Source organism: Cladophialophora bantiana (genome assembly GCF_000835475.1).
Source record: "Cladophialophora bantiana CBS 173.52 unplaced genomic scaffold supercont1.1, whole genome shotgun sequence".
Taxonomy (NCBI): domain Eukaryota; kingdom Fungi; phylum Ascomycota; class Eurotiomycetes; order Chaetothyriales; family Herpotrichiellaceae; genus Cladophialophora; species Cladophialophora bantiana.
The window spans coordinates 1,054,113-1,077,782 of record NW_015971575.1 but is presented as its reverse complement, the minus strand read 5'-3'; the positions used below and the strand labels follow the sequence as shown (position 1 = coordinate 1,077,782).

Below are 23,670 nucleotides of genomic sequence, written 5' to 3'. Positions count from 1 at the left end.
TTGAAGTTTTGTAGCGATCAGCATCCTCAATCGCTCCTGCCCATACCCCACCGAAAAACAATAAAAAGTTTCACTGCTCTTGATATCTTTCCTTTAATCCTTTCGCATCATCCTCTTCTCTTCCGTCACTCCGTTAACAAGAAAAACTTTGTACACCTCCTTCCCCTTCAGGTTCATCACTAAGCAGTCGTTCACTGACTCAACACTTCTATCACACCACTGAAAACACCAAGTATGTACCTTGCTCGAGCTCTCCTCAGCCCTCTTCATGAAGCTCCCCTGTCCACTTCGCTGTCGCCATCAATAGCTCCCTTTACTCCCTGACTTGACTTCAGCGGCTCTGGCCCTTGGTTGTGAACTCGTCTTTGCCATTGTTCCGATATCTTCCATTCACTGACCCACCAACAGCCATGCCTATCGTCAAGGTGCACGCCCGCTCCGTCTACGACTCCCGGGGTAACCCGACAGTCGAGGTTGATGTCGTAACTGAGACCGGTCTGCACCGCGCTATTGTTCCTTCTGGCGCCTCCACCGGCCAGCACGAAGCCTGCGAGCTCCGAGATGGTGACAAGACACACTGGGGAGGGAAGGGTGTTCTGAAGGCTGTCAACAACGTGAACACCATCATCGGACCAAAGTTAATTGAGAAGAATATCGATTGCACAGATCAGTCCTCTGTTGACAAGTTCCTGATCGAGCTTGATGGAACAGAAAACAAGACCAACCTCGGTGCCAATGCTATTCTGGGCGTCAGTCTTGCAGTAGCCAAAGCTGGTGCGGCTCAGAAAGGTGTCCCTCTCTACGCACATGTCTCCGACCTGGCAGGCACAAAGAAGCCATACGTGCTCCCTGTCCCATTCATGAATGTCCTCAACGGAGGTTCGCATGCCGGTGGTCGTCTCGCCTTCCAAGAATTCATGATTGTCCCCGAGTATGTGGCCTATAGGTTAAACGCTTCAAGCTGAGCTAATACCACACACAGCCAAGCACCATCGTTCAGCGAAGGTCTCCGATGGGGTGCTGAGGTCTACCAGAAGCTGAAGGCGCTGGCAAAGAAGAAGTACGGCCAATCCGCCGGCAATGTCGGTGACGAGGGTGGTGTTGCTCCAGATATTCAAACCGCCGAAGAGGCTTTGGACCTGATCTCCGCAGCAATTGAGGAAGCTGGTTACAAGGGCAAGATGAACATCGCCATGGATGTCGCCTCCAGCGAGTTCTACAAGGAGAAGGAGAACAAGTATGATCTTGACTTCAAGAACCCCGACAGCGACCCAAGCAAGTGGATCACCTATGAGCAACTGGCCGACATGTACAAATCTCTAGCGAGCAAGTATCCAATTGTCTCAATCGAGGATCCCTTTGCTGAGGACGATTGGGAGGCATGGAGCTATTTCTTCAAGACGTCCAACTTCCAGATTGTCGGGTAAGTCCTCGCGTCTGATGGCAGAGAATGCCACGATTGCTGACCAGACTTAGTGACGACTTGACCGTGACGAATCCCAAGCGCATTAAGAGAGCCATTGAGTCAAAAGCTTGCAACGCTCTGTTGCTGAAGGTCAACCAAATTGGCACGCTTACCGAATCCATCCAAGCCGCTAAAGACTCCTATGCTGCTGGTTGGGGAGTGATGGTTTCTCACCGTTCTGGGGAGACTGAGGACGTTACCATTGCTGACATAGTGGTCGGCATTCGAGCTGGTGAGATCAAGACTGGCGCGCCAGCACGATCTGAACGTCTCGCCAAGCTCAACCAGATCTTGCGCATCGAGGAGGAGTTGGGATCCAACGCTATCTACGCTGGCACCAACTTCCGCAAATCTGTCACCTTGTAAGCGGTAGGATTTCCAGGACAATGAAATATCAAGCCGCGGGGAAAGGGGGCAGGGGAAACGAGGACGCCAGACATCCACACTTCGGATAGCCTGAGGCAGGGTTATGTGCGTTTAATGCACTTTACGGGAATAAAGAACGAATTATGCAACTTCACTGCTCGTATAAGTCGGACAGAGGCGGTTTTCACCACAGCGTGTAGGGATGGTGATGCAATTGGGATAGTTCAGCCCTGTCAGCGTGGCTGGAGACATTCTAAGACATTCCCACTGAGCACATGTCACTCCAAATTTCCCGGCAACAGCCGGCGCTTTCGGTAATTTAAAATGCTCTCTACAGTCACGTGTATATCCTACTCGGCCTACTCCAGCTCGTCAGTATCTCCTCAGAAGTCTTGGCATTTTTGTCGTTCGCAACCCGAATTTTTGTTCGATCGACTCTTTATCGTCACAACCTTAGAATCGAAACCTTATATCCTATTCAATTTACCGTACTCTCCTTCGCTTTGCGTGGACCCAACACATCGCCCATATCGTGACTATTACCTTTGGTGCGACACAATTTGATCAATAACAAGGCGAAAACCCTAGGCTTTTTACGCTCAACCGCACTATGCCTCCTTCAAAGTGGGGTGAGTCGCATTCTTGCAAGTTACGGGGAGGGAAATTTACTTTCCCTTCCCCTAATTTCTGAAATACCGACAACATTTTGTTAATCCTGCTATCTGGACAGATGATGAGTCCGAAGAGTCTTCTGAGGAAGAGTCGGTAGACGTTCCTGTTGCGCGACGCAAGTTTGCCGACGAAGAAGATTCCGATGAAGTACGTTGGCCTGCTGTTCGGACCGATCAACAGAAAGGCTGATGAATACTAGGTAGCTGATAACTGGGAGGAAGAGGAAGACTCTGAAGCGGAGCGAGAGAAGGTTGCCAGAGCGGCCGCAGCCAAAGCCAAAGCCGACGCAGAAGCCGCAGCCAAGAAGAAGACCAAGTCTCAGCGGATAGAAGAACACCGGGAAGCAAACCGACGGAAACGAGCTGAGGAAGAAGAAGAAGATGAGGAAGAGAGTTCAGAGGAAGATGAAGCAACTAGGCGTGCCAGACTACGGAAGTCAGAACAAGACTCCGACCTCAAACACGCACAAGATCTGTTTGCCGATGCTGCGCTGGAACCCAAGTCGCGTGCTGCACCGAACAAGGCGGTGATAATAGAAGACAAAGCAAACCCGGGTCAGACAATCGATCTGTCACAACTGCCTCTATTCAAGCCTGCCACCAAGTCACAGTTCGACGCCCTTTCGACAACTCTGGTACCTCTGCTGACGGCCGCTTCTTCAAAACCGCACTATGCCATCTGGCTCCCAACCTTCGTGAAGCAAATATGCGCCGACCTACCAAGTGCAGAGATTAAGAAGGCAGCGAGTGCGCTGACGGCTCTGAGTAACGAGAAGATGAAGGAGGAGAAGGCGCAAGAGAAGGGTGGCAAAAAGTCAAAGGCAGCTAAGACCAAATCGACTCTTGCAGCAACCCGAGACATGGGCAGAGGGATAGCGGACGTGACTAGCTACGATGACGGCCTTGGGGACGATGACTTTATGTGATTGACTTCTTGATGCATTCCTTTTTTCTATTCTTAACCTCTTTTCGGGACATTGCATAAGACGTGCGAAGTCAAGCCACATCTTTTATGAGAAATGAAAAGGATGTGCGAGAGACAGGCGGCCTTAGATTATGAATTTATCAGAGTTTTCTTGATACAAATGACAGCATCATTATGGCACATTGATCAGTATATGACGCCCCGATGAAATTTCGAATTGAGTATTGCTTTAGAGGCTTGAACCAGTAATGACGGGTTGCCATCGGATGCATTAGAGATCTAACCCCGTCGACCCCGTCTTGGGCGCTCCTTTGACTACAAAGTATTCTGCCCAAATATTATCCAATTCCATTCTTGGGGGTTTCCATATCCATCAATTTGATCGACTTGCAGACCTTTTCTTAACTGACCTTCTCTCCTCTGGATCTCCAAAATCACAAATCCTCTGGTACATTCTTCGTATCACCATACGACTTGTGGAGCGAACCAACATTGATAACTTCGCTTTCAGACCCCGTCCCTGCCGGCAATGCACTTTGGGAGCCATTTTCTGTTAAAGACCTGAGACTGATTGGTGCTTCTACTATGGCGGCGGAAGAGGACTGCGTCCTTGATAGGGAGCGCCACATCAAGTATTGGAAACGGTGCGCGCAGGTCCTGCCCGAACCCTACACATCTGGTGAAGCCAGCCGAATGAGTTTCGGCTTCTTTATTGTCGCCGCGTTGGATCTGCTGGGAGCACTTGACACTGTCATCACGCCGTCCGAGAAGCAAGGCTGGATTGAATGGATCTACGCCTGTCAGGTCCCTCACACAGGCGGCTTCCGAGGTTTCACAGGGACAATGCTAGGCGGCCAAAGAAGTTACCACAACTGGCACTGGGATCCGGCCAATCTGCCAAATACCTACTTTGCACTGGTTACATTGGTGATTTTGGGAGACGACCTTTCCAGAGTTAAGCGGAGAGAATGCCTTTCCTGGGTGACAGGATTGCAAAGGCCGAATGGTAGTTTCGGGGAGTTTCTGGGAGAGAACGATGTGGTGGAAGGGGCAGACGATCCACGACACTTCATGTGCGCCGTAGGAATCATGAAAATATTGCAAGGAAACGGGGAGCATGCAGAAATGCCGGGCTTCGACGAAGCAGGCTTGCAGAGGTATATTGCCAACTGCCAGGTGAGGATTCAATAGTCTGCTAAATGGCGACCAGGGCTGACGTCTATTCGAGTCTCACGAGGGTGGAATCGGCCAAGCTCCTCTTCTTGAAGCTCATTGTAATATCCCTGCCTGTCTAATTACCTATTATCTTTGCTGAGATCTCTGCTAGCCGGGCTGAACTATTGTGGCATCGCGACACTCTCATTTCTCGCCTTGCTTCAGAAACCCGCTGTGTCCGTGCAAGAGATGGCGGAACGAGCCAACGTCGACACCTCCATCTGTACCCGATGGATGCTGGATCGACAAACAACCTGGATAGAAGAGAACGAGGACGAAGATGAGGACGAAGACAATCAACATGGGGAGCGGGCCGATATTGAGACCAAGCAAGAAGCAGCACAATCATTGTCGCCCGACGTGTCCAAAATGCAGATCGGCTTAGTCGCGCAGAAGGCAATTGCTGGATTTTGCGGCCGCTGTGGGAAGATTGCAGACACCTGTTACTGCTTCTGGAATGTGGGAGCTCTCGCCGTCAGTATGCCCAAATGATACATCCTGACCTACTTCGCTGATGACCCAGCAGATCCTGCAACAGCATCATCTAGTTGATGTCGACTCACTAAGGAGATATCTCCTGGGGAAGGTCACCCACATTATCGGAGGATTTGCGAAAGGCCCTGGTGAACTGCCGGGTTAGTGGTCACCACCTCTTACAGAAAAGCATCCTGCTGCTAATTGTCCCTCCAGATCTTCTGCACTCATACCTGGGGCTCGCAACGCTGGCAATATACAACGAGCCCGGACTGAAGGAGCTGGATCCCACATTTTGTATCAGCAAAGACGCTGTAGAAAGATTGACGAAGGTAGCAGGGGGGCGAAACTAATATTTATACGGAGTACGGCTTCGGCTTCTGCTCGTACATACCTACAAGTACCGGTTAGGTAAAGCAGCTCCCGTGAGGCGGAGCAGGCCTCAACCGACCAACTGAGGTCAATTTCGTATTCAACCGTCAATTTTGGCTCCGCCTGGCCCGGGGTATGGCCTAGGTAGTGGCCACACGTGGCCCTAGTCATTAGCATGGCCGAGGGATGCATATGGGTGTCTCTGCCTCGCCTTCGTCTCCCTTCCTCCCTATATCCAGCTATGTGTACAGAACATTGTTGTCAATCCAGGAAAGTAGCCCTTCTCCCCCAGCCGCAACAGAATGTAACTCCCGCGTTTCGAAACGTTCGCGTTTCAAAAGCGCAGCAGTGCAGGGCTTGTTGCTCGACGCTCCGCCTCTGTCTCTCTTGGATCTAGCCGTAAAGGTGGGTGTCAAAGCGATCAGGAGGCTGGAGCAAGGGGTCGTGGGGATGGGCAAGGATAGACTCTGGCCACTCGCAACAACGATCAGTGCCCGTCACGTCAGCCACAGTACAGATTCACCTTGAGAATTACCCAAGAGGTGATAAGCACTAGCTATTCTTAGGTGAATCCTTACCAAGACTGTCGTTTGCGTTAACGGAATCTAGGCTCTCCCCAGGCACGGCTGCAGCTTGTCTTGGGCTGAGCCGTTCAAATTCGGATGATCCCCTTCTCTGGCCTCGTTGTGAGATTAGAGCAGCAACGGGAAAACCAGGTTATTGTTTACCTTTTTACTATTAAATCCTTCGAGTTTTCACGCATCTCCAAGGATCTGGATTGACAGCAACCGAACAAGCGAGAAACAAGTCCCATCCAGCCAACTGACCGCCGTTACCATGCCGAAACGCACGCTTTTCACCAACATTACCCCTCTTCCTCCCCAGGTCTCGCGCGAGGTGGCGATTGCCATGCTTCACAACCACGATGAAATGATAGAGCTGAACCCGCTAGTCATCGAACATCACCCGATCAAAACTCCCAGAGATGCTCCGGCCGACGAATTCTTAGACTGCGCCTGGCAAGAGCTGACGGACAAGATCCATTACCTGCCTGGAGGCATCGTCAAGGGGAAAGTCAGCTACAAGGCTTGCTTTCATGACACTCCATATGGGCTCCAGACACACATCTATGCTCCCATGGGGCTGGATATCCGGGAAAAATGGTCGATCGGAGGGTCTCTACCTGGGGAGCCTCCGGAGCCGCGAGAACTTGGTGTGGATGTTCCACGAACGGGCCTTTACCTCCGCGAAGATGGGGACATGAGGTGCAACATGTTGTTGACTTCATTTGTTCGCAAGAACCTCGACAACTCACATAAAGTCCTGGTTGAGCGTATTCTCAAAAAGGCCGAGCGCGTTGAGGAACAAGTCCAGACCCTGGGGGGGCCCATGACCCCTGTTCCTGAAACTCCTCGATTCCAATCCGGCTCTCACATGTCGAATTCGCAAATCCTCAATACACCCGCCATCTACCAAAGACCCCTCTCTCCTCAGATGCTGTCGCCGCAGCAAGACTTGGGTTGGCAGACAATGGCGCTTCACCCGGCATTCCGGCCCGACGACAAGCGAATGAGCACCTACAGTCTACCTCCCTATCAAGCGAATGCCCAACAACAACGGATGAGTTATTACGCGCCGCTGAAGCAACCCGATCCGCCCAAACAATTCCTGGCCGAGCTGCCTGGTTCGACGTATCACACAGGCCACCTTGCCCCACCTGCCCGCGATACTCCTCCTTTGGATCACCGAATGAGCATGGTGTCTGAACTGTCCGGGTCTGAAGGGACGCTCATGGGCTCACCAAATCTGCAGGCTCAATCCGACCAGGGTAGCCTCGTGGCCGAGAATTTTCAGGTCCGGAGGCTGAGTGCAAAAGACTTCTCGCAGGACGGTGACCCATCGATTGCGTCGGGTGCATCAGGACATCGCAGTGGTTCGGACCGGACAAGCGTCATCTCTGAATTACCCTCATCACTGTATACGGAGAACAGGTATTACCAGGCTCCAAGGTCTTGAAGTCAAGACCGTGCTGGACGACGACGATCATGATAACGATCTTGTTTTGTTTTGGAACATTAAGATGCACGTGTATAATGTATAGAAACCCAAAGTGTTTTGTTATTGAGCTTGGAGTTGTGGATAATACCATGAGATCTTGGAGATATCAGAACCATCTCGGTGGAAACGGAGATTCAACTGGCAAGTTGAACATTATTAAAAGTGCCATTTACTACATTTCCTATATCGTATTCTCACTTCCCTTCCATCCATACCTGGCTTGCTGGGTAGGAGTTTCAACATTGTGACACACGTGCAATGTAAGAGATGTCGGGATCGAGTGCTCGGTATGTGTTCGAGGAGCCACTGCGGTGGGCATGTATCCACGGAATCCGATTGCATGAATAGCCAATACACCTGTAGATCATTGGTGCGCAACGGCCTGAGTGGAGACCAGGACTTTGTAGAGGTTTCTAAAGATATAGGGATTAGCACATCGACCAGATCCAAGGTGCCCAACTCGTCCTCCTATGTGTATGCATGCTGCTGGAAGAAAGACGGAGTAAGGTAAGTCAGGGTGAGGGTCCAGGGATACACGGCGATCAGCCCTCCACACTGCGCACCAAACCCGGCGCAGCCTCTCACTCCCTCCCGCCTTTTCCCACCGAGCACACTAGCACCTCCAGCACCTCCACACAACCCTGAACAAACTCAATGTTTGCGGCCGCTGGCAATTGGTCTCGAGATCCCAAACTCTTAATCTTCCCGCCTTGTCACCGCTTGCATCACCTCCCGCTGTTCAACGTCACTGATTTTGCGGAGTGCCAGAGAACCCCCGACTCGTACTTTTCAGGTAACGAGACTCAAATGCGCTTTTATACGGACTACGTCCAGACCCGACCTTGACTTGCCCCAATTTGCTCCTCGACTGCTCGCTGTCTCCTGAAAACGCGAACATACCACCAATCGGCGGAGCCTCCCTTTGCGGATTTGCCCACATGTTATCCTTACCCTGGAGAAGCCGCATGAACTCCTACTCCAATCTGCAGGGTCCAGTTGTCGCAAGGAATGCAAGCTCAAAGGACAAAAGCCGAGCTTCAGCAACATAAAGCAAAAGTAGGACTACAATTGATGCATGTTGGCGTGTCTCGCAAGCAATGGGCTGACTGGGGATCGCGAACAGCTTGCCAACTCCTACTCGGAGTTACTCGAGTAAGATCTTAGATTTGCTATTCGTCGAGACATCCAAAGTCTGCGCTGACACTCCCCAACTAGCCAATTCGCCTCGAAAGAACTCAAGACTGTCGGAAACTACTCGTTAGGGAAACTCATTGGAAAAGGCTCCTTCGGCAAGGTCTATCTTGCCAAACACAATTTGACAAATGGCTCCAAGGTCAGTTCTGGCACGGTCGACACCCGGCTGTCCCAAGCCGCAGCTGCTGACCAGAACTGCAAAACCAGGTGGTGCTCAAGGCCTCGAAGAAGGACGACCCAAACCTCGCGAGAGAAATTCACCACCATCGACAATTCATTCATCCTCATATCGCTCGACTTTACGAAGTTATAATAACGGAATCTCTGGTGTGGCTAGTTTTGGAATATTGTCCGGGTATGAAGATGCGAGTGCAACGATCTTGACAAGTTGTGCCGACTAATAGCGTGCCAGGTGACGAGTTGTACAATTATCTATGCAAGAATGGGCCACTTCCCGTCGAGACTGTACAGAAGATCTTCACTCAGCTGGTCGGAGCGGTTTCATATATTCACAGTAAATCATGTGTTCATCGAGATTTGAAGCTGGAGAACGTCCTTCTCGACAAGAACGATAACGTTAAACTCTGCGATTTTGGCTTCACCAGGGAGTACGAGGGCAAAGCGAATTATCTGCAAACATTTTGTGGCACTGTGTGTTATAGTGCACCCGAAATGCTGAAAGGAGAGAAATATGCGGGCGAGAAGGTCGACGTCTGGAGTTTGGGCATCATTCTTTACGCGCTGTTGAAAGGGGAACTGCCCTTCGATGAAGACGACGATGCTGCCACAAAGGCCAAGATATTAAAAGACGATCCGGTCTATCCCGACACTTTTCCGGAAGCCGCAAAGATGTTAGTTTCCAAACTGCTCTCGAAGCGGCCTCTGCACAGACCAACCTTGTCAGATATTCTGGCAGACCCTTTTCTGTCGGACCATGCACCTCATCAGCAAGCGATTCTGAAACTTTCACAGCCAGCGGCATTCACCACCCAGTTAGAAAAGGAGACGCTTGAACGAATGAAGTCTGCGGGTGTGGATATTGACAAAGTCATCGAGAACGTACTTGCGCAACGTTGTGACGCGCTGGCTGGATGGTGGGCATTACTCATTGAGAAAGAAACAAGGAAGCAAGCTCGAAGAGAACGCAAACGGAAGGAAAGAGAAGCCGAGTTGAAGATCCTTAGGCGGTTGAGCGGTGCTAGTAGCAGATTAGAGAGGATTGCACCCACTCTGGTTGAGGTCGACGAAGAGCATTCTCCTGGTGAGACCGAGGGCCGTCGGAGTAGCAGTCGAGGCAGGACACAGCGAAGGAGTACGCCTCAGATATTGGTCGGGGACTTGCCTCAACTTCCCGAAGGCGATGTCATAAAGTCTCCCGAGGCTGAAACACCACCGCCACCACCGATCGATAAAGACTCTGTGCGCTCTCGGAGCGGCTCTCGACCTCCCATACCACCCAAGGAACGCAAACGCCGGAGCAGCACGCTACAGCTCGTGACGACGAATCCCGAGTTACTGGGTCCCATGAATGGAGTGAACAAGAGACGAAGTGGGAGGTTCCGCAATCGACAATTTCTAAGCCAGCTCACAGCATTGAAGCAGTGGATAGTCGACTCCACGAAGCGAGCTAGGTCACCAGTCAACACCAGGGTGGTGGACAAAATCTTGAATGGGCATTCCAGCAATGACTCAAAAGCGACCCTTTCGAAAGATTCTAATCAAATGAACAAGATCACCAGAAATGTGGCTGACGCGGCAAATCCCAACAGATCCTCGAACGGGTCTGCGCTGACCCCTGCCACCTCCAACTTCAAGCCTCTTCCTTCTGCGACAAACCCAGCGCCTCGGATTGATACAGCCCGTGCGAGACCTCATCGCAACTCTCTCTCGCCCTCGCCCGTAACTCCGCGCTCCTCGTACCGACGCAGTTCCACAGGCCTACGGAGCCGGAAATCGACATCCTCATCCGTCTCATCGATCCGCAGCATGCCCCGACATAACGCCTCTCACAGCAAAGCCTCTTCCCAAAGTTCTAACAGTCTCGACACGATTCACAGCCCCACCAGCCGTACGGTTAGTCTCAACGGCCGCTCACCTCACCCCTCAATAAAAGTCCTCCCAGTGACACCGACAGCCAATGCTTTCCCTTCGAATATCCGTCTAGTCCGAACCCCTAGAGGCTCAGATGCCGGCCTTCAACCCCGCCCGCTTTCTGGGATCGGCAATGACATCCTCAATCATCCACCGGGTACACCGCAAGGCCACGGCTTCGGCTCAAATGTCATGTTCGCTCGACGGAAGAAGTCACCTTTCAAAGGCCCTATGCTTAACTCAGCCTTTTTCTCCGCATCAACGCTCCCCGCGGCATTCGGAAGCCCTGCTATTGTTGGCGCTGGGAGAAACCGTGAGGGTTCGGACGGGAAGCTCAACTTGGGCCTGAAGGATTTTATGAGCGGAGGTGGCAGAAGAGGCAGCAGTTCGAAGAGGAAAAATCAGATCATCGAGGAAGAGGAAGAAGATGAACATGCTGTCATCGGTGAAGAAGACGAGGAGGACGTCGAAGAAGTAGACGCATTCCAGGCGGTTCACTTGAACAAGGGCGAAAGATTGGACAGTATTACGATTTGGAGTGATGCTGTTCCGGAAGGTGCTGCTGAAGATGATGATGGGGACGACTACAGACGAAAGGAAGGTGTCGGAATTTACAGCTGACGATGACTGCGAAGAGCGTTGCTTGCGTCTGATTGGCACTGTCCTTTGACGGGCGGAAGGAGTAGCCAAATTAAAAGGGTTATGAATATGCTTTGGGGGAATATGATATCTCTATTTCGAGTGCTTTGAGTGAACAGATGGATTGGACAGAGTCATGGCGAGGATGGGATGGGCCCGTTTGAAGCTGGAGTTTTCCTTGTTCGACGAAGGTACAGTAATGGATACGAAATGGCTTGTTGATATAAGGGTGTGGGTCTCACGCTCTTAATTTTCTTGTACGATATGGTAATGAATCACCTAACTAGAATACTTCTTTGGATTGAGTGGTCTTGACGAATGCTTTCCCCTCGAGCTTGAACTTCAGGGGGCCTTCAGGTCACTGATGACTTTGTCACTGATCTGCACCCCTTGACTATGGGGACTAAGCCGTATTATCACTAGTTCCCACTTTTCCGGAAAATTGATTCGCCGAGAATTTGGCCCCCCAAGGCGCTCAACCCGGTCTTATTCCGACTTTACTAGGCTCGACAACTTCGCTTCCACCATAGACTTCTATCGCCATTCCGATCTTTTCCTGCTCAAGAGGTTAACCCTCCCTTCCGTGAAACTACTGGCTTCAAACGGCTCGCGTTCTTTTCTTATTCCAAAACTTTCGTCTGGCTAAGGGCCGGTGAAAGATTCAAGCCAGCGCAACATACGCCAGGATGGCGGATACAATGGTGAACGGCCACCACGAAGTTGAAATGCCAGCACCTCCTGTTGACCCTGTTTCAAGACCACAGACACCGCCGCCTCCCCCGTTCGCTGAAAATGAACCTCCTCCGCCCCCGCTAGACGCAAGATTTGCGCCGCCACCTCCGCCTACAGATCCAAGCGTCCCCCCACCCCCGCCTGAGCAGGTGCCGCCTCCTCCTAGCGACGAGCCAGACGCTACAACAAGTGCCGTCAAGCCACAGCTGCCGAAGAAGAAAGGATGGGGCTCGACTAAGGTAGCGAAGACGACACCGCTGAGTGTCGAGGAACTTCTGAAGAAGAAGAGAGAGGCTGATCTTGCGGCCAGTAAGCCGAAGTTCCTCTCTAGGGCAGAGCGTGAAAAACTCGCATTGGAGAAGCGGCAGAAGGAGGTTGAGGCGGCTTCTGCCCATAAACACCAGAACGGGGTAGCACGGAACGGCTCATCTGCGACACCGGAACCGTCCAAGCCAAGTGTGGCACCGACTGGACCGAAAGCCCTCCGTAATGGAGATGTTCCCACCGGTCCTGCTGCGATGCGGTCACGAGAACCCAACAGAGGCGTCGATTTCACCCCCCCTGCGGCACCCAAGCCAACGGCGTTCGGCGGCGATTCTAAAGCATCTAAAGCACAAAAAAGAGGAGCGGAGGACGATCGGACTGAAAAGACAGAATCGGAAATTATCCGGCAGAGGTATATGGGTGCTGATATGAACGTATCGACATTCTCCGCTATGAAGAAGCGACGGCGTACCACAGAGAAGAAATTCAACTTTGAATGGAATGCCGAGGAGGACACCACACCGGACTACAATCCCATCTACAACAATCGCGCCGAGGTCAGTTTCTTTGGAAGAGGCCGGCTGGGTGGGTTTGACGAACAAGCGGCCGATGCAGCTGCACGAAAGTATGCAGCCGCGTTGCAATCGAGAGACACGGTTGCCGGAGCAGCTCGCGCTCAAGAGATTCTCGAAATGGAGCGCAAGAGGAAAGAAGAATCTGGCCGGATGTCTATTGACAAACATTGGAGTGAGAAGAAACTGGAGCACATGCGCGAACGAGACTGGCGCATTTTCAAGGAGGATTTCAATATCAGCACCAAAGGCGGAGGCATCCCCAACCCAATGCGCAATTGGAAAGAATCTGGACTTCCGAGAAAGCTGTTGGAAATCATCGACCAAGTAGGATATGTCGATCCTTCACCCATTCAAAGGGCCGCTATCCCCATCGCCCTCCAAAACCGCGACCTCATCGGCGTCGCCGTAACAGGTTCAGGAAAAACTGCAGCCTTCCTCCTCCCTTTACTCGTCTACATTGCCGAACTTCCTCGCCTAGATGAAGACGATATGCGCCGCAACAACGGCCCCTATGCCATCATCCTTGCTCCGACCCGCGAACTGGCACAACAGATCGAAATTGAGGCTAAAAAGTTCGCCACACCACTAGGGTTCACGGTCGTGTCGATAGTAGGAGGTCACAGTATCGAGGAACAAGCTTACAATCTTCGCAACGGTGCAGAAATTATCATCGCCACGCCAGGTCGTCTGGTGGATTGTATCGATCGTCGCATTATCGTGCTGGAACAATGCTGCTACGTGATTATGGATGAGGCAGACCGCATGATCGACCTAGGGTTTGAAGAGCCCGTGAATAAAATCCTCGACGCCCTGCCTGTCAGCAATGAGAAACCCGACAGCGAAGCCGCCGAAGACGGGAGAGCCATGTCCCGGCACATTGGCGGAAAAGACCGATATCGCCAGACAATGATGTACACCGCAACCATGCCCGCCGCCGTCGAGAGGATTGCACGAAAATACCTAAGAAGACCTGCGATCGTAACGATCGGTAATGTGGGCGAAGCAGTCGACACTGTCGAGCAACGGGTGGAATTCGTTGCCGGCGAAGATAAACGCAAGAAGAGACTGAACGAAATCCTTTCCAGTGGGGAATTCCGTCCACCGATCATTGTCTTTGTGAATATCAAGAGGAATTGCGACGCCGTTGCCAGGGACATCAAATCGATGGGCTTTAGCAGCGTCACATTGCACGGATCCAAGACGCAGGAACAACGTGAGGCAGCTCTGCAATCAGTCCGGGACGGCAAAACCGATGTCCTTGTGGCCACTGACCTTGCAGGTCGTGGTATTGACGTCCCCGACGTGAGCTTGGTGGTGAATTTCAACATGGCGACCAACATTGAATCCTACACGCACCGCATCGGGCGTACCGGACGAGCAGGCAAATCTGGCGTGGCCATCACCTTCTTGGGCAATGAGGATAACGACGTGCTCTATGATTTGAAGCAGATGCTGATGAAGAGTTCGATCAGCAGGGTGCCGGAGGAGCTCAGGAAGCATGAGGCGGCGCAGCAGAAGAGGGGCGCTGGGTTGGCAGGAGGCGATAAGATGAAGGGTGGAAAGTCGGCCGGTGATGAAAGTGGCGGGTTTGGAGGGAAGGGCGGCGGTGGCTGGTAGACTGACGAACGGAGGCAGGTTGATGGGTTGATCAAAGTAGATTCCCTCCTCCCAGCCAGAAAGCAATGATAAATTGCTGCTGTCGGAACAAGGAGAAGAGCTCTTGACTATATGTGCCTTGTATGAGAGACTAGCAGGGGAGAATGAATGCTACATGCGCATTTGTCCAGCGCTACCTCACACGAAGGAATACCAGTATACTGCGACATACTGCATACAACCTAGCGCTCCGCTCCTTTTCAAATCCGCTGCCAGCAATCAATTTAGTTAGTCAGTCAGTCAGTCATGGAGTCTTCATTCCAATAATACCACCTACTGGGTAGTTTGTCAAATCCAAAGATCCAGAGATTCAACTAACTCGACATCCACAGGCCGGAACCGAAGCCAAAAAAAAGGGTAGAGTCCAAAACTCCAAACTCCTACCACATCGTGTCACATTATATCGAATCACCAAGCATCGCCCAGGTGAAGATCAATCAAATCGGGCTCCTCCTCAAAGCACCCACGCGCTTAATAGGCGTCGTGTGCATCATTGCCTCCTGCATCTCTGGCGGGATGGCCGCTCTGGGCACTATTTGCTCCCACCCAGCTGTCGCGTCGACAGTGCCTTTTTCTTCCGGCTGTGATCGATGGAGCGGGTGGTGAGAAGACACCTTGCCTGATATCGACAGGGATTGTTTGAAGTTTTCTTTCTCGGAGGATGGATGGTGCTGATCTTGATGGTGCTGGAACAAAGGCTGAGGGTTGATCTTTTCGAGACGCTGCTTGGGGACTGGGAGAGCTTTCTTTTGTAGTGGGTTGGTGCGTTTCGGAGCCAGAGGGGATCGCTTGGGTGCCGCTGGAGCCGAAGCTGGAGCCAAAGTTGAAGGTCCTGCTGTTGTCTTTGGGGAATCAACAGGCTTGGGGACCGAAGCAATCATAACTTCCTCTTTCTTCGTCTCTTGTCTCACCTTATCCTGCCCGCACAACCATTCTTCGAGGCCGTGGATTGCGCCGACAAACGCCCCCTCGCCCAGGACTCTACTCTCAGCCTCCCTTCCCAACGCGTGTTGCACTTTCCTACCCTTCCCACCACTCAGCAATTCCACCGAACGTCCATAAACTGCATGTGCAGTTACGCTAGTTGAAGCGACAATATCGCCATCATTCAGAACCGCGACAGTTATTGCAAACTCGATGTCAATCCGTCCATGTTCGGGGGTGATCAGCATGAGTTTGACTCCGAGTTTCTCGTCGCTTAGAATTGAGACCGTCGCGATGCCCACGAGATTCAGAAGCCGAAGTTCTTCAGAGATCTTGCATGCAAGATCCCAGCCCTGAGAAACAGTTGACAACATGGTTCTAGGTGATACTGATCGCTTTGGCATCATTGCATACGCATGGAGTTGGCTTCTGACCAATTGCAAGAAGAAGCGCTTCTCGGTGGGTGGCTCTGACGGGTTTGCATCGGAGTCTTCTAGGTCCGCGGGAGCGTAAGTCAAGCTGATAGGTGCATTTGGACCACTTGTCGATGCTGATCTCCTCCCTGACCTGCGCCGCGGTGCATCTGAAGCCTTATATTGGAAAGCCTGAGGGTAAAAGAAGAGTCGCAAGTGATCCTTGTAGATCATAGTGAGAGCGGGACCAGACTCGGTTGGTCCATCAATATCTTCTTCTGCAGTAATTAATCGCCAGCCAGTCTGCTTCTCAATGGCATCAACCTTTGACCTGAGGCTCAGGACATCGGCAACGGGCCAACCTTTGTTTTCTTCCCTTACTCGATCTGCTTCCGTAATCTGATCTTTCATCTCGCTCTTGAGTTCGGCAGCAGCTAGAAGTGCTTCTTCCTTTTCTCTCATCTGTTCACGCAATGATTCGAGCAAAGTAGATCTTTGAAGACAATATTCGTCAGCATTCTGTAATTCTCGCCGGCAATTTGTCAAAGACTCATGGTGAACGCTGTCCAATTCTTCTAGGCTTTGCTGCAACGATGCCCTCTGGCATTCGAGGTCGATTCGTTCTTGATTCAACTGGGGAAGCACAGAATCCAGCATCAGCTGCTGCTGCTGTAAGAGTTGGAGGTCCGCTTGCATGCCTTGATCGATGCCCTCCAGCCCATTCTTGAGACCCTCTACTAGCTGTGCTCTCCATTGATACCATCCCTCTTTGCTCTGCAGACGAGCATTAGCCTTTCCATTGCGGAATTGGTTGTCCATAACTATCTTCACGTCTGGGCGAGCATCGATGTATTCACGAAAAAGTGGTGGCTGGTCAGCAAGAGTCTCCGCTTCAATGGAGCGGATAATCTTGCGACCCGCAGAGATGTAGGACTTTAGCTCTCTTGTCGCATGTTGATATAATTCGAGGAGGGGCAGTGTTGTGGCCGCTGCAACAAAGTTGTCCGCTGTGTCGCTGCCATCCCTATTCGTCTGAGATCCAGCTGCTGGTGTTGACTGTGCTATTGTGTGTCTCCTCTTTGTGGTTGATAGTTCGATGAAATGAATATTGGTCATGTTCAAGAACTGCTGAAGAGAGATCTTGGCCTCTTCCCCCCGGGCAGACCCTTCTTCCATCTGAACTGTGGAGATGTCAATGGCCCCAACCACGTTATCAAGTTTGTCCTCGAATGATTCTGGTCTTGCTTCATCATTGACCTTGATATCCTTAAAGCGTTTAGTGGTGGCTGGGCTTAGTGCCACAACGTTTTTGCTGGGGGACGCAGCTCCAAGATTTGGGGTTGCATTGTCATTGTCAGTCATTTCTTGAAGCGACTTCTGGAGTTTTGTGCCGAGTCTGCCAGTGGTTTCGTCCTTGCTAGGTGGCTTCGGTAAATGAACCTTTTTCACGGGACTGCCCTCCCTGGAAACCACTCTTAGGCGCTTCGGAGTCGAGTCAGCCTCATCATCATCGTCCATGTCGAGTTCTGCGGGTCTCTTTCCCAGAAGACCTTTAGCACCTCCGACTGCAAGGCTCTTTCTGCCTTTGAGCTTGCCAGATTTTGGTTTCTGTGGCGTCATCGACTCAATCATATCTTTAAGCTGTAAAGTAAGATTCTCATCCTGAGGTTCATCGGCCTCTTGTTCCATGATAAATCTGCCGCTCTCTCGTCGCTGCTCTTCTGCCCTCTCAGCTTCGACCTCTTGCACAAGTTGTTGCGGGTCTTCAGAGTGCAACATTGTCGGCTCGATACTAACAAGCTTAAACTGAGGTGCGGCGTCTCCAATCGAGGATCGACGGTTCAGTAGTTCAGTAACTCGTGGGGAACCGATTCCATCTTTGTCTATGCCAATCCCGCTCGACCGCCGACGTCCGATCTGTGGCTTTGGCGCTTTAAGAATGACACTGGGAGTCTGCTTGCCGGGAGAAAAAAGTGCGTTTCGTTTTGCAGACGCCGGCGATGTCCTGGCTTTGATCTCAGCCTTGAATAGCTTCTTTGGAGATGCGGTTCTGTGTGAGACATTTGCAGACGATGGAGTTTTATTAGGAGTTTCGGCTCGTGGAGGAAGTGGAGTGACCTGCTTTGAAGGGGTGCCTTGTTGCGTTCTCATTTGCGACTTGACAGGCGTGCTATTCTGCTGTTCCGGTAGCGGAGCGGCAACGGCCTTTGCAGCGCTCCGCTGAGATCTGCCTGATAGTCGTGGTTTCAAAGCAAGACTCGGACTGCCAGTTTCTGAAGCTATAGATGTCCTGTGCTGATGTGTCTTTGGTGGAGACTTTGGCTTGGTTTCTTCGGCTGGTAAACGTCGCGGTGAAGTAAACGTAGCATTTCGAGGAGATTGTCTCGTTACCCGGTTGTTAGGAAGGATGCCGCCCACGGCCCTGGTCATGTCCATAGCCACGGTCTGCTCTTCCACATCCGTCTGGGGCTCTGTCTGCTCCTCAATAGGGGGCAGGATTCCTCCAACAGCCGTGGTCATATCCATAGCCAGGTTTTCCTCAGTGTGTTCAGATACCATGGAGTATCCAGCAACAGCTCCGCTCAGGACACCTCCAGCAGCATGTGTGAATTCCATGCTAATGTCTTCATCGGATACCCGGCTGTTCACCGTTTGTTCAGCTTCAGCACTGATGATCCCACCTTGCATAACTGTAAAATCCATGGTCTCATCAAACGTGGATTCATTACCAGACGAGCGGCGGCGACGAATGCTGCTTCGGCGACGGGCGACAGGCGATCTTGAACATGTCTTGCTAGGAGATCGGCCAGTTACTATGCCGCCAACGGCACTTGTGACATCCATACTCATCTCGCCACTCTGATCGTCACTTTCATCTTCGATCTCAACGTCATTCTCCTGCTTCGCTGGCAGCGAAGCTGCGTAAGGGTCCAGATTTTCCGGGTCAAGCATCTCATCGTTTGCGATTTCATGAGCTCGACCTTGTGCCCAGTTTTGAAAAGCATTTGTCACGGTGCCGGTGACCATCTCCATTGGAAAGTCCTCGCCATGCTCGTCATACTCTATGCCGCGGGTTCCAGCTTGATCGGCCGCCTGCCGGAGGCGTTCTTCCAGACTGGAAGGAGTGCTTGATCCTGAATCTTCAGAAGCTACGGTGTGTGACGTGCCATCTTCCAGACTCATTGCAGTATCGCCGTCTGTGTCTGACTCATCGGAAGACTCAATACCTTCCTCAACGCGGACAGGGCTGCTATCGGTGGTGACATCACCTGAAGGACTTGAAGAATACATCGACTCTTCAACATCATCCAGCATGGGCTCCGCGAGGCCTGAGCTTCTGCGTCGGCGTTTCTTTTGGCTAACATTGCTCTGTTTCGCAGGAGACTCCTTGACAAGCAGCTCCCCTGTCAGCTCAGCAGGGGTTGAAGACGCATTTGCTGTTTCGGGCGATCCTATCGATTTGATAGGGGATTGCGCTGCTGTCATCGAAGATTGCCTTCTTGTAGAGTTTGAGGCTGAGCTTGTTGTTGAGTCCTCTGCGAGTTCCATGACACTCCATGTGTGCAAAGTAGCCTCTGGTGCGAACGAAACCCTTCGGTTCGCCAGGGATTTTCGCCTCGCAGCTCTTCGTTCCAATATAGCTTCCTTCTCTGCCAGCCGCTTCCGCTCTTCTTCCTGCTGGCGTTCCAGGACTTCCGCACTTCCACTTGCTCCGTCAGTCTTCCTCGGGGATCGTCGCACGATGGGACTAAATGGGTCTGCAACATTCTCGGCGCCAGACATCGAGACTGCTCCTCCATCCTGCCCACCAGGACCGGGGGTTGAGAAATCGATGAGAAGCTCTTCGGGGTTGCTCTTCGCTTGTGGCCGGTCTTTTCCTGTACTCCGCTTGCGCAGTTCGTCAAATGATGGTATAGCCTTAGGTGGCGTCAGAGGGATGGAAGGTTTAAGAATTGATTTTATTTGGAAAGGTGTCGTAGTCTGTCGGAAGTCAACAAAATGCGCCTTCGCCACGAGATACGGTCGCTTTACCTTCGTTGCGTTTCCGGTCGACTCTTTCAGGGCTTCAAGGCCTCCCGGACCGAGACTCTTGCCGCGCGACTTCTTCTTTGCCGCTTTGGCCTCTGTATGTCGAGCTTGCAGAGCAGCAATGTCCGTTGTCGCATTGTCCCTCGAAGCGGCCGTCTTCGCAGAAGGCATATGAGCGATTGACTGTCGGGATTTAGGTCTGCTTGACCCCTGATCTGTGGTAGAGTCGGCCATTGCAGCGCTTTATCGCCTCTCTAAGGCAATAAACTCCTAATGTCCCTCTAAGGATGCTGCATGTTATCAATGATGTTGGTTCAGATCGAGGCCAATCCGCGTCCCCACCGAAAGTCTCAGCGCGACGAGCTAAACCCAAGCAAGGGTTTATGTAAACACGAGGCTATAGCGTGATCACGTGATTATACTCTTGCCAATACTGGACTAGCTCGCTGAATGTCTTGGCAGAATTTTGAATGCGCACCATCAATTGTCGAGGGAAGTCGCTAGCGCCCTGGAGACTGTAAAATTCCACTTTGCGCAACTCAACTTCCTCCCTGTCAACAAACCGCAATCATGGCGACCGAGTTGACAGTCCAGTCTGAGCGCGCCTACCAAAAGCAGCCTCACATCTTCCTCAACCACAAATCGAAGGCGGCGAAGAGCAGGAGAGTTGGCAAGGGCGGCCGAAGATGGTACAAGGATGTCGGGCTGGGCTTCAGAACGCCCAAGACTGCAATTGAGGGATCCTACATCGGTTAGTGATATTGAATTCTCGTTCGATTTTGGTGACTACGCTGGAGATTTGAAGGGATCTGTTCAACAGATTGCCTGGAACTTGCAGCGTCTATGGAGCATAAAAAAGAGAGGGGACCAAAAACAAGAGCGGACCTGATTCTGACCAATTTTCCCTTACGCCAGACAAGAAATGCCCTTTCACCGGTATGGTCTCCATCCGAGGCCGTATCCTGACCGGCACCGTCGTTTCCACCAAGATGCACCGAACCTTGATCATCCGCCGAGAATACCTTCACTTTGTTCCCAAATACGCCCGATATGAGAAGAGACACAAGAACCTCGCCGCACATGTTTCCCCGGCTTTCCGTGTGGAGGAAGGTGACCAGGTCACAGTGGGCCAGTGCAGACCATTGAGCAAGACTGTAAGAATCCTGGCCCACTCTCGAGACGATCTGTGACAGTCTCACTGAGTGTGAAATACTGACAATGCGGGAAAAATCCCAGGTCCGATTCAATGTTCTCCGTGTGTTGCCCAGGACCGGAAAGGCAGTGAAGGCGTTCCAGAAATTCTAAGCGCGTGAAGAGAATGTCATTTGTGGTAGTGGAAAGGCCAGTCAAATGGAGAGTGCTGTATCTGCACCATTGAACACGGCAAATGCATGATGCCTGTGGAATAAAGGTCGTCGGGCAGGGGTCATTTTCGGCGTCTGAAAACACAGATCAGAAGGTAGATGATTTGTCGCTGGCATGCGGCCAGGCATGGAAACCCGGTCCGAAAATCCGAACGACAAATTGAGCAAGGTCCAAAAACAGAAACTGCATGCAGTCTCGATGAGGGTTGTGTATTCGTGTCTACGATATTCTAACGGTTTATATCCAACTCATCGGTGCGCTCATCAGTTGTATCCACTCCCAAGTCCAATTCGCAGGGCTCTCAAGTCTCGAGATAAGCAAAGCCAACCTCTGCCTTGAGCGGCGGGTAGCCCGAGCTGTCGACGACGGGCAAGATGCTAGCCTTCCTCTCGACCTCCTTCTCATCTGCCTCCATCCAGCGTTTGACCTCGCTCTCGTCGCTCCAGTCACTGATCAGCTCGTGCCCTTTCCCAATCTGATGTATTTGCGTGCCACTCGAGTTCGTGTTGAGAGGCAATGGCGAAAAGTTCTCAATGGCCCCCGTGATCCTCCCGCTCAGAATCTCTTTGGAAAAGTACGGCTCTTGGGCAAACGGTCTGCCGATTCCCACCCCGTCGCACGCGCCGCATTCGACGGCTCGAACCATGCCCGCCGCAGTCCTCAGGCCGCCCGTGATGTACACCTTCGTCTTCTTGAGGAGCGGCCGGATCATCTCGGCAAACTCAATAAAGTACGCCTCCCGCGCCTTGGTGCTTTCCTTCTTGTGCTGAAACGCTCGACCCTCAAACGTGCCGCCGCTCAAGTCGACAAAGTCGACACGCGCCTCTTCCAGCTTCAGACACAGGTCCCGGGCATTCTCGGGCGTGGTGCCTTTGTCCTGGAACTCGACCGAGTTGAGCTTCACGCAGAGGATGAATGACGGGTCCGGCACACGGCGGTGGATCTCGTCAATGATCTCGAAGACGATGCGAGAGCGGTTGTTCAGGTCCCCGCCGTATTCGTCGGTGCGGCGGTTCGTGGTGGGACTCAGGAATTGGGCCAGGAGGTAGCCATGGGCGCAGTGCACTATTGATTGTTTGTCTTAGCTCCATTTTCGCCTTTTCAGCGATCAGGAAGAAGGGGCGAGGTTGGATGCCTACCTTGAATGCCATCGAACCCGGCTTTCCAGCACAGATACGCCGTCTCGCCCCAGCTTTTAACCATTTCTTTAATCTCCGGAATGGTCATTGGTCTGGGTTTATTGAACTCGTTCCCCGCCCATTTAATGGTCAATTGCACGTCGCTCGCGCTGACGGGATTCGGGTTCAGGTACTTGCCGCCCTGCCTTCCCGGGTGGGAGAGTTGGGCAATGATAAGTGACCCATGGGCCTTTGCGATGTCGGTGACTTCCTTGAACTTGGCGAGACGGCCGTCGTGATCGTCAACGAGGATGGGATTGCCATATGCTTCGACAGCGTCGTACCGGACCATGATGTTGCCACTGACGATGATGCCGATTTCGGCCTCGCCCCATCGTCTGTACAGGTTGAGATACTCGGGACTAGGTACGCCTCGGCCTGACTGGAAGTTGAGGTCAATAGATGTTCAAAAATTGCAGGGATCAGCTCGTCCATACAATATCCTCGCCCTCCTTGGGCCAATGGCACAGCCTTTCAGTCATAGGCGCCTTGAGGAATCGATTCTTTGCAGTCCGACCCGAGAATGCAAACGTAATGGGCTCGTGGAGGATGGAGACATCCATTGGCTTGCCCTGAACCCTTATGCGACCTCGATTCAAGCCGGCCGTGCTCTTCTCATGGTTGACCTTACTTGCGACGGGCGCCCCATTGAAGGTCGAAGCATCGCATTCCATAATTCCCCTGGTCTCTTTTTCTCTCTCTCTCTCTCTCTTTGTCTTCTTCTTCTTTCTCTTCGTTTCTGTCTATTGAATCCACTCTTGGCTCAGAATATCCAATACCACTCGCAAAGTTTCTCTGCCCCTTTTCTGAAATGTTTATATCTGCAAACTCCCGCTACCGGAGCATCAATGATAATGCGATGGTCGTCAAAACAGGCAATCAACGAATGTTGGGCCGAAGAAATCAAAACACCGAGGTGAATGTGAGGAGACCGTTTCTGGGCGTTTTATGGATCACATCCATTCGCCTCCAGGCGATATGCCGTGAGCTTTACCACTCCAGTCCCCATATCGATGCATGGGACCGAAAAGAGTTCATGCGTGGTGGTGACGGGCTGTTCAAGT

General features: G+C 52.0%; 8 protein-coding genes across 8 annotated transcripts; 6 read left to right on the top strand and 2 right to left on the bottom strand.

Annotated features, from left to right (window-relative positions):
• Positions 1-410: 410 nt before the first annotated feature.
• Positions 411-1,831, top strand: Z519_00387 (enolase; the record flags this gene model as incomplete). Its single annotated transcript, XM_016758144.1, has 3 exons — positions 411-931; positions 983-1,423; positions 1,477-1,831. 3 exons carry the CDS (start codon positions 411-413, stop codon positions 1,829-1,831), a joined length of 1,317 nt encoding a protein of 438 aa, XP_016625393.1.
• A 610-nt stretch (positions 1,832-2,441) lies between these two features.
• Positions 2,442-3,428, top strand: Z519_00386 (uncharacterized protein; the record flags this gene model as incomplete). The annotated part of the gene is made up of 3 exons (XM_016758143.1): positions 2,442-2,460; positions 2,562-2,650; positions 2,703-3,428. The coding sequence occupies 3 exons, from the start codon at positions 2,442-2,444 to the stop codon at positions 3,426-3,428; spliced, it is 834 nt and encodes a 277-aa protein (XP_016625392.1).
• Positions 3,429-4,012: 584 nt separating this feature from the next.
• On the top strand, positions 4,013-5,469 carry Z519_00385 (uncharacterized protein; the record flags this gene model as incomplete). Its single annotated transcript, XM_016758142.1, has 5 exons — positions 4,013-4,603; positions 4,656-4,701; positions 4,755-5,116; positions 5,169-5,277; positions 5,333-5,469. The coding sequence occupies 5 exons, from the start codon at positions 4,013-4,015 to the stop codon at positions 5,467-5,469; spliced, it is 1,245 nt and encodes a 414-aa protein (XP_016625391.1).
• An 856-nt stretch (positions 5,470-6,325) lies between these two features.
• On the top strand, positions 6,326-11,452 carry Z519_00384 (uncharacterized protein; the record flags this gene model as incomplete). The annotated part of the gene is made up of 4 exons (XM_016758141.1): positions 6,326-7,479; positions 8,762-8,879; positions 8,948-9,095; positions 9,153-11,452. 4 exons carry the CDS (start codon positions 6,326-6,328, stop codon positions 11,450-11,452), a joined length of 3,720 nt encoding a protein of 1,239 aa, XP_016625390.1.
• A 704-nt stretch (positions 11,453-12,156) lies between these two features.
• Positions 12,157-14,658, top strand: Z519_00383 (pre-mRNA-splicing ATP-dependent RNA helicase prp28; the record flags this gene model as incomplete). The annotated part of the gene is made up of 1 exon (XM_016758140.1): positions 12,157-14,658. One exon carries the CDS (start codon positions 12,157-12,159, stop codon positions 14,656-14,658), a length of 2,502 nt encoding a protein of 833 aa, XP_016625389.1.
• A 476-nt stretch (positions 14,659-15,134) lies between these two features.
• Z519_00382 (uncharacterized protein) lies at positions 15,135-20,297 on the bottom strand (the record flags this gene model as incomplete). The annotated part of the gene is made up of 1 exon (XM_016758139.1): positions 15,135-20,297. The coding sequence occupies one exon, from the start codon at positions 20,295-20,297 to the stop codon at positions 15,135-15,137; it is 5,163 nt and encodes a 1,720-aa protein (XP_016625388.1).
• A 336-nt stretch (positions 20,298-20,633) lies between these two features.
• On the top strand, positions 20,634-21,368 carry Z519_00381 (40S ribosomal protein S11; the record flags this gene model as incomplete). The annotated part of the gene is made up of 3 exons (XM_016758138.1): positions 20,634-20,814; positions 20,979-21,217; positions 21,300-21,368. 3 exons carry the CDS (start codon positions 20,634-20,636, stop codon positions 21,366-21,368), a joined length of 489 nt encoding a protein of 162 aa, XP_016625387.1.
• Positions 21,369-21,729: 361 nt separating this feature from the next.
• On the bottom strand, positions 21,730-23,280 carry Z519_00380 (uncharacterized protein; the record flags this gene model as incomplete). The annotated part of the gene is made up of 3 exons (XM_016758137.1): positions 21,730-22,493; positions 22,568-22,988; positions 23,044-23,280. The coding sequence occupies 3 exons, from the start codon at positions 23,278-23,280 to the stop codon at positions 21,730-21,732; spliced, it is 1,422 nt and encodes a 473-aa protein (XP_016625386.1).
• Between the last annotated feature and the right edge of the window lie 390 nt (positions 23,281-23,670).